Below are 8,784 nucleotides of genomic sequence, written 5' to 3' on the forward strand. Positions count from 1 at the left end.
GTGTGTGTGAGAGAGAGTGTGTGTGTGTGTGTGTTTGCTGTAGTTTGTGTTCAGAAGTGTCTCCAGAAGTGAGTGACAGTCTGCTCTTGAAGGAATCAGGAGATTCCTGAACTGGAGAAACTGTAATAGTAACCGTTAACACAGAGCATGTAAACGTGAGCATGGATTTCTCACAATAACCGTGTCTCTGGTGCACATGTAAACAAGCTAGACGTGTCATAGTAACTACCCAGGTAAAGAACAGTTTTCTTCTAGGCTTTGAGTCTGTATCTCAGTCCCGTTATGCTGTCTGTGTCATGAAGAGTCGAGTCCGTCTGTTTGTAATCCATGATCAGACAACACCCAATAATATGATTGACTGAACATTTAATATAGGTTAAGTCTAAACAGTAGATCTCGCTAGCAACACCAAGGTCATGGGTTTGATTCCCAGGGAATGCATGAACTATTATAAAAATATAGATTCAGTAGCTTGAGTGCAGTGTAAGTCGCTTTGGATCACAGCGTCTACCAAATGCATAAATGTCAGTTTAAGCATGAATTGTTCACGTCGAAGCTCTAGTCATCCAGATTCAGCTCCATCTACTCGAAAGAATCTGTGTTAATAATGTCAAATCAGGAATAAAATCAGACAGCAGTAGTATGATAAACTGTACTTCTTAAGCTCGAATCATCCAAGAACCCGTATTTTCAGGCAGCTGATGCACACGTATGTTAGATTCCTACAGCGTCATATCGAGTGTTACGACTGATTGACCCACTCATACATCAGCTCTGTGCTTATGACTCGCTTGATTTAAAACCATAGAGAACAAAACTGCTCCGTTCCAGTCGCTGCGTTATGGTTTGTCCTCGTGTTTTGTTTTCAGCATCTGAAGCACCAGCAGGAGGGTTTGAGTCACCTGATCAGCGTCATTAAAGACGACCTGGACGACATCAAGACGATTGAAGACGGGCTTCACGACAGCGTTCACGGACGCAGCAGCAAACTCAGCTGAAGCATTTACACTCATATACTCATTTACACACTTATTTTTACTTACGTGTGTGATTGTGTGCCTTCGATCAGCTGGAATGTTTTACTGTGTCTGTGATTGATTAATAAAGCGTCACTGTTTGAATTTCATGTGTTCAATTTAATGAGTGTTTGTGAAAGCACTGAAAATACCATCATCTTAACTAAAACCCAAGGAAGCGCTCAGATGTGTATAGATGTGTACAGCAGCTGCTCTTGAGGTTTGGAGGAGCGACACAGAAAGCGGTGTGTTGTTTGTGTTGTCCTCACTCGGGCGACGCCGGCGCGTCCGTCTCGGCTCTAGAATGCTCCACCAGGCGAAAGGCCTCCATGAACTCGTTGATGTCGATGCTGCCGTCCTTGTTGAAGTCGATGCTCTCGGCCAGATCTGAGATGGCTTTATCACTGATGTCCATCTGCAGGTGAGAGCTCAGCAGCTTCCACGTCTGACGAAACTCCTTGAACGAGATCAGACCTGAACACATCAAACTCATCTGAGAATGCATCTAACTGCACGTTTACGGTTTGATCTAGACTGAAGTTTAGCTAGGTTTCGTTTCTAACACCCATCACCGGTTATTAAGCAGCTCATACGGCTGATCTGATCACCTGAGTGGTCCGTGTCGATCATTCTGAAGATGCTCTCCAGGTTTGAATGATGTTTGTAGAGGGTCTCCAGGAGGCTCGTGTTCGTAATCTGACAGAATCAGATACACAGACCTTTTGGGTCATTGATGATCGGCTTTTGTAGTTATATGCATGGGTGTAAAAACATTTGGGGTGACAGTAGACTTAACATTTCTCAAGCAATTTTTGAAGGACGCGCACAGATGTTTTCCTTTAAGGCCAAAATGCTTTAAAATGGGGACTTTTTGTACTGGGCGTTTTGGTGCACTGAAAAATTATCTTATATCCGTTTTTCTTTTCTGTCATTTTATGTGGCCAACAACACAAAGGGATAGTTGTTTAAATATGAGTTATGCTCATAGGTTCAAATATCAACCATTGATTAGTAAATTACAAATTTCAACAGGCTAGTATTAATTAGTATGAATATATACTGATCTTTGTCATTTTGACAATTGATAATGTCAATATAAAATTATGCCCCATCCTTTGTGTTTCGTTTGAATTTTACTTCTTAAATTCAGCTCGACGTGTGCACTGAACCTTCTGGAAAATATTGTCTTGCTTGCCTGATAAAAATCCTGAAAGCGTATGAACCATGAGTGTCATGAGTGTGGTCTACGTTCGTCTCTAGCGGGCTGGTTTTCTCTGAGCTCACCTCGGTGTTGGGCTGCATGACGGAGAGCTGGTTGACCCAGTGCTGATAGTTGAGCGTCCCGTCCTGAGCGCTGTCGGTCACCAGCTGAGACCTCAGGACCCTCCAGGGCAGAGCCAGACGCAGAGCCTTCTCCACAGCTGCAGCCCAGTGCTTCACAGAGATCACACCTGAGACCGCACTGAGAGTTATTCACAGATACTTTGGTAAACATGCCAACAGATGCTCATTTAAGCTTCTCTTTTACATGACTAACTCTAACTGTAACCTGTTTCAGGTCTTGGAGCTTCTGCTAATGACCTGGGGTGCGTTTCTCAAAAGCTTTGTAAGCTTCAGTAGATTGTAGAACTATTGCCACTGATGGTCTCTCTGATAAACTTCGCTCACGATGCTTTTGAGAAGCACTGGACTGGTCAGTTTATTCAGGTGAGTTTGATTAGGGAGAACAAGGCTGGGAAATGCTCTTCTAAGGTGTGAAGAAAAAGGTGTTTGTGTGTAAATGTGCGTGTGTGTGAGAGAGAGAGAGAGAGTGTGTGTGTGTGTGTGTGTGAGTGAGTGAGTGAGTGCCAGTGTGCATGTGTGTGTAATGTATGTTTGGTACCTGTGCACTGTGGGTCGTATTCCTGAAACTCATGGATCAGGTCAGATTTGTGTGCAAACAGCTGCATCCTCAGAGCCTGCAATGCAGAAAGTTCTGTTCGTCCCACACTACACACACACACACACACACACACAATCCTGTTTTACACACATTTCCAACTAAATCTGATACAATCAGAAACAAAAATCTAATTTTAGACTGAGCCACACATGATTGGTGTTTCGAGTGGAGTTCAGCTATCACACACATTTATGTAGCTGTTGTTTTTGTGTGAAGGACTCCTCAAAACAAGTTTTCAATTTCACTTCTATGGACCGTGTGTGTGTGTGTGTGTGTGAGAGAGAGTGTGTGTGAGTGTGTGTGTGTGTGTGTGAGTGAGTGAGTGAGTGAGTGTGTGTGTGTGTGAGTGAGTGTGTGTGTGTGTTCACCTCTGTCTGAGTGTGAGCTCTCGTGTCGATCTGCTGGACTGAAACTGTTTGAAGTGAGGAATGAGGTCGGGACCCAAACGAATGTAAGCACCTCTGTTACTGCCAACGTCATAGTAATTAGAGGCTGAAAATATCGTCAAAACCTGCAAATGCAAAGTAATCAACCCTTCAGATCACTCCGTCAAACTCTACATGGATGGATGAGTGTAAATGTATGGATGGCTCACCCTGCCATTGTGGCAGAATTCATAACCTTCCTGCTTGCACTCATGAGATCTGATGAGCAGCTGCAGTTTGTGTGTGTCCAGCACTTTGTGTGTGACGTCCGGCCCCCAGTAACACCCGCCTCCTCGAACCTCGTTAGGGACACAACCGTTCTGAGACATCGGGTCACTCCACAGAACGTCCACTATCTGCAGAGTGTGTGTGAGACAAACCGCACTTGAACTCTTGAGTGCACATGATGTCTTAATACTCAAGGACAACACCTCAGGTCATATTTACACACTACATATTCTGACTGAGAAAAGTGCTGTCTTTTTGGACATGAATCTAAAGAAGCATGGAGGGAAACGTGTGCTGCTTAAGCACAACATTATTCACTGTCGGCATCAGCGATCAGCAGCTTTGGTCTTAAAGGTCCCTCAACGCTGCACATTTTGAATGCCTTAGGAATGTCAGAGCAATTTGATTACGGCAAATGACAACACAAGCCAAACACGATTACATCACATATTAAAAAATTCTAAACAACAACAACACATGCTGTCTGGTCCTTAGAGCACAGTAGACTACCTACACACACCAGCAAAAAAGTGCCATGGTATTTCCATGGTGTAGTTGATTTTATTCCATGGTAAAGCTGTGGTATTCTTTGAAGTAAATTATGGTAATCACTCAGTACCACTGTATATATTAAAGTACCATGATATTTCTGATACATCACTTTACCATGGTATTGCCACAGTCGTTTTTTCTAAGGTTTCCTAATTGTTTGGTCAAACTGCGATGAGACAGTTGTGTGTGTGTGTTTTCACTGTCATGATGCTCCAGTGAAGTTCAGTGGGTTTGTGTTTTCACCTGTTTCCATTCATTAGTGTCTGTCTCCAGAACCTCAGCAGGATCTGAGTCGGACGACAGACTGAGGCCGGCCAGGCGGCGTCTCTCTCGCAGCTCTTCCTCGACGGAGCGACTCGTCCGGCTGGACTCGGAGTGCACCGAATGCCGCGGCAGCTCCTGTCTGAGTCGCAGCGGTGTGCCGTGAGTCAGAGACTGAACTCTCCTCCGTCCCGTGCTGAGCTCGTCATCTCCGTCTGGGTCGAGAGCCGCTTCCTTCAGCCTCGCCGATGCTCCACTACTCTTCAGGGGCCTGAGAGCCGAAGCGAACTGAGGGGAAACAGCCCAGAAGAGAACGACTGACACACATGAAACAACAACACCCTCCACTGGATCTCATGCGATTGCTGAAGAGTAACGTACTCGGTGACGGTCCAGTTTGGCGATCACATTCAAGTCTGTCTTGTCAGAAATTCCTCCGTGTAGAATCAGAACTTTCTGGTCGATCACTGTGGCCAGCGGCAACCAGCTGAAGATCTTCTGCAGAAGTTTAAGAATCATTTTCCCATGAACCTGTGATGATATCAGAGAAAAACACTCAGTATCGCTCTTTCATGTCATGAAGATGACCGTTTGTGTTTGGAGTCATTTACTGCGAGTTCTTTCATCAGATAAAATAAGTGAAGATGTTAATATAGTTATCGTTATAGTTATTCTAGATGTGAACGGGCCATTACTGTCATTACTCTCTACATGTGTCTTGTTTTCTGTCAGCACTGCACAACAGATCGAGAGTTCAGTTAAAAACTGCATTCAGTTCCTGATCTTGTTATCTTGTAATTGTGTTTGTCCTGTCTGTTTAATATAGAGGGATTAAGTCAAATGGTATTAATGGCTAAAATACACTGTGTGGACAAAACTATTGTTAGATCTGACCAACAGGGGCTTTAAAGGGGTCATATGATGCGATTTGAAGTTTTGCTTTCTCTTTGGAGTGTTACAAGCTGATTGTGCATAGAATTGCATTCTAAATACATAGACATTAAAAAGAAGTTGGTCCCACTTTACAGCTGTAACAGCTTCCACCCTTCTGGGAAGGCTTTTTTCTGTTAGAGTAGAGCGTTTGCGAGGTCAGGCACTGATGTTGTACGAGAAGGCCTGGCTCTGTTCCAGTTCATCCCAAAGGTGGTCAGGTCAGGGTTCTGTGTGGGCCAGTCATGTTCTTCCACACCAAACTCGTCCAAACATGTCTTTATGTGCTTTCTGCACTGGGTCACAGTCATGCTGGAATAGAAAAGGGCCTTCCCCAAACTGATCACACAAAGCTGGAAGCATTGCATTGGCCAAAATATCCTGGTATGCTGAAGTGTTAAGATTTCCCTTCGCTGGAAGTAAGGTGCCAAGCCCAACCCCTGAAAACCAGCCCCATTCCATTATCCCTCCTCCACCAAACTCTTCAGTCAGCACAGTGTAGACCGGCAGGTCATGTTCTCCTGGCATCTGCCAAACCCAGACGCGCCCATCGGACCAAAAAGAGAAGCGTGACAGAACAAGTTTACACTGCTCCAGAGTCCAGTGTTGGCTGCTTTACTCCACTCAGGCATTGCTATTGGTGATGTGAGGCTCGCATGCAGCTGCCAGGCCATGGAAACCCATCCATAAAGCTCCTGCCGCACAGTTTTTGTGCTGATATTAATGTCAGTGGAAGTTTGGAGCTCTTCAGTTATGGAATCAGCAGAGCATTGGCGACTTTTAAGCACCTACTCCTCAGCACTCGGTGACCTACTCTGTGACTTTATGCAGCCTTCAGAGACGTAACAATTCACTCAACTTTTCAACAAGATGAAAAAAAATACCATCTAAACTTTACTAAAGACATTCAGTTCCCCTCAGAGATACATTCATATAAATTCCTAACCCCAGTTGTATCGCAATTCGTTTAACATCTCAAGCGACTTGAATCATCACATATTTTTATAAATTTTCAAGCGGCTTGGGGTGCATCGTTACATCGCTAGTGGTCTTCTTGCTGCTGTTCCTAAATGCTTCCATTTTCCAGTAATACCACTTACAGCTGACTGTGGAATATCACAAACTGACGTACTGCAAAGGTGGCGTTCTATCACAGTATCAGTGCTTGAATTCACTGAGCTCTTCAGAACAACACATTTTTTCACAAATGTTTGTAAATGCAGACTACATGGCTAGTGCTATGTCAATGGGTCTGAATGAAACATGACAACAATGTGCTAAATAAGGAAAAGTTTTGTGTCAAAACCATCCCCTTTCACACGGATCCGCAAACACCAGGCCAGGCCAGTAGTTGGCGATGCCACTTTCTAAAGAAACACTACAGGAATGTAACACACATACGCATTCATTTTTTTACACACCCCCAGTACATTGTTGTCTTGTAAATGAACAGCCAAAACACAAAAAGTTTTCAGTTTTTAGTTGAAAACAGTGTTATGTAAACAGGCCATCAGTCTGGAGTCCAAAAGTTTACAATAACCAAAGAGAGTGCATGTAACACGGAAATAATCTACTAAACAATGTTTGAATAGGGATTTCATGACCGTTCTTATTTGCTAATGCAGACAAACCTTCTGTGAATGTGTGAATGGACAGACGAGTGGAAGGTGTAAATCCTCTTAAGAGTAGGGGTGTTCAATCCTGCTGGAGGGCTGCAGAGTTTAGCTCTAATCCTAATTAAACGCATCCAAACCAGATAATGAAGTTTGGGGCCAGTTGGAGCTAAACTCTGCTGGACATTGGTCCTCCAGGAGCAGGATTGGATGCCCTGCCTTAGAGACGCATGGTGGATGGCTAGCTCACCTGATATTTCCCCAGAACTTCCTTAGTGAAGCCATACCTGCATGAAAAAAGATTTTCCATTTTAAAATGTAAATTCAGTTCTGTCAGATCCATTTCTATCTGAAATTGTTCCTCACAAATGCAAATGTAGGTGATTGATTCAATTTGATCCATAACATCTCCACCTCAGATTAACAATGTGGTCCTCATGGTTTCCTCTGTTCAGATGCACGTCATGCGGATACAGCAACAGGAACGCGAACAGAACCAACAGGATCTCTATGGACTCTTTCCCTCTGTCCACGAAATCACCGTTGAAGACATATGGCGTCTCCGCTGAGGGAAAACCATTCTAGTATAGAACAAAAATCAGTTACTGGCACATTCAAATTCAGTGAACTGTGGATAACAGAATTTTACTGACTTTGTAAAAGATCAAGAGCAGATCCTCAAGATGGCCGTGTAAGTCTCCTGCATGAGTAGCAAATAATTAAATTGCACTTTATTGGCACGTCACACCATAAGACAGCTTGAGAATGAGGAGTGAATGTGTTACTCACCACAGATGGTGATCTCTTTGTGTTTGCAGGTGCACACGTGACTGATGTTGGGCATCAAGCGCAGGAGCGTCCACGTCTTACCCAGCAGCTGCAGCACGTACCGCGCGTGAAGCTTCTGCAGAGAGAGATCTGCACTTAAACATGCGCAATCCTACAGCTTTCATTGACAGATGAGAGAGATGGATTCATTCACTGATTTTGTAATGTACATAAAGCTATTTTGCTGCTTTGATAGAAATGATCATACTTGTTTGTTTTTGAAGGCGTGCACCAGCTCTGTGACATTGGAGATGGTCAGTGGGAAGGAGAGATGCGGGCCGGTGTAGATGTCCAGAACCTCAATCTCCTTGTAACAGACGTGTCTCTCCCACTCCATGTCCTGAAACACGTCACTCTCGCCAAACATATGAGATACGAGATTCCCTGAGGGAGACCGATGCAGAGAGGGCCAGTGTGAATCTGTTTAGTTACACTGATCACTTAATGAGATGAGACACAGTTGAAGAACTTGAGAGTTTCTTACTTTGGCTGTTGGCAGAACTGAAATGATCCATCAGGTAACCGAAGAAATTATACAGCTGCAGAGGCACAAACAGCATGAGCGTGTTTTATGTGTAAAGATCAAAAAGAGGCAGGAAACCAATATTAACCAGACTGCAATAACAGGCCTCAGATGTCAAGTCTCTGTGACTGTAAGTCTGTGCTTCATTACTGCTGGAGAGACATCAGTGTTGTTTCACCTTGATATGATCCTGTTGTCCAGAATACTCTATAGACTGAAAGATGTTCCAGGTGCAGCGGCGTCTCATCTCCAGCTGCGCCACATACTGACGATACCAGCGCTGGATGAGCAGCGCCGCCCGCATCGCTAGACAGCGAGTCAGAGAGACGAGAGACAGACAGACAGACAGACAGACAGACAGACAGAGAGACGAGAGGCAGACAGACAGACAGAGAGACAGACAGAGAGACGAGAGACAGACAGACAGACAGAGACACAGAGACGAGAGACAGACAGACAGAGAGAC

The 8,784-nt window shown here is 44.3% G+C and overlaps 2 protein-coding genes across 7 annotated transcripts in view; one reads left to right on the forward strand and one right to left on the reverse strand.

Moving 5' to 3' along the window:
- The window catches only part of nup54 (nucleoporin 54), a 9,447-nt gene extending 8,326 nt beyond the window's left edge, over positions 1-1,121 (forward strand). For both annotated transcript variants that reach the window (XM_016546350.1, XM_016546349.1), the window contains one exon: positions 870-1,121. In XM_016546350.1, coding sequence (XP_016401836.1) covers positions 870-998 — 129 coding nt within the window. In that variant the 3' untranslated portion in view covers positions 999-1,121. The remainder of the gene's footprint in view (positions 1-869) is intronic.
- A 92-nt stretch (positions 1,122-1,213) lies between these two features.
- The window catches only part of ppef2b (protein phosphatase with EF-hand domain 2b), a 10,239-nt gene continuing 2,668 nt past the window's right edge, over positions 1,214-8,784 (reverse strand). For 2 of the 5 annotated variants that reach the window (XM_016546344.1, XM_016546346.1), the window contains 15 exons: positions 8,497-8,624; positions 8,280-8,334; positions 8,004-8,179; positions 7,757-7,871; positions 7,621-7,667; positions 7,382-7,548; positions 7,218-7,254; positions 4,806-4,955; positions 4,407-4,712; positions 3,554-3,739; positions 3,327-3,469; positions 2,899-3,005; positions 2,301-2,467; positions 1,625-1,712; positions 1,214-1,490 (listed from right to left, as the gene is read on the reverse strand). In XM_016546344.1, the coding sequence (XP_016401830.1) occupies positions 1,282-1,490; positions 1,625-1,712; positions 2,301-2,467; positions 2,899-3,005; positions 3,327-3,469; positions 3,554-3,739; positions 4,407-4,712; positions 4,806-4,955; positions 7,218-7,254; positions 7,382-7,548; positions 7,621-7,667; positions 7,757-7,871; positions 8,004-8,179; positions 8,280-8,334; positions 8,497-8,624 (2,081 nt within the window). In that variant the 3' untranslated portion in view covers positions 1,214-1,281. Of the gene's footprint in view, positions 1,491-1,624; positions 1,736-2,300; positions 2,468-2,898; positions 3,006-3,326; positions 3,470-3,553; positions 3,740-4,406; positions 4,713-4,805; positions 4,956-7,217; positions 7,255-7,381; positions 7,549-7,620; positions 7,668-7,756; positions 7,872-8,003; positions 8,180-8,279; positions 8,335-8,496; positions 8,625-8,784 lie in introns of all 5 variants that reach the window. The other 3 variants (XM_016546345.1, XM_016546347.1, XM_016546348.1) reach the window with 3 other exon arrangements.

This window comes from Sinocyclocheilus rhinocerous, unplaced genomic scaffold (genome assembly GCF_001515625.1).
Source record: "Sinocyclocheilus rhinocerous isolate Xijiao unplaced genomic scaffold, SAMN03320098_v1.1 scaffold5693, whole genome shotgun sequence".
NCBI classification, from domain to species: Eukaryota; Metazoa; Chordata; class Actinopteri; order Cypriniformes; family Cyprinidae; genus Sinocyclocheilus; species Sinocyclocheilus rhinocerous.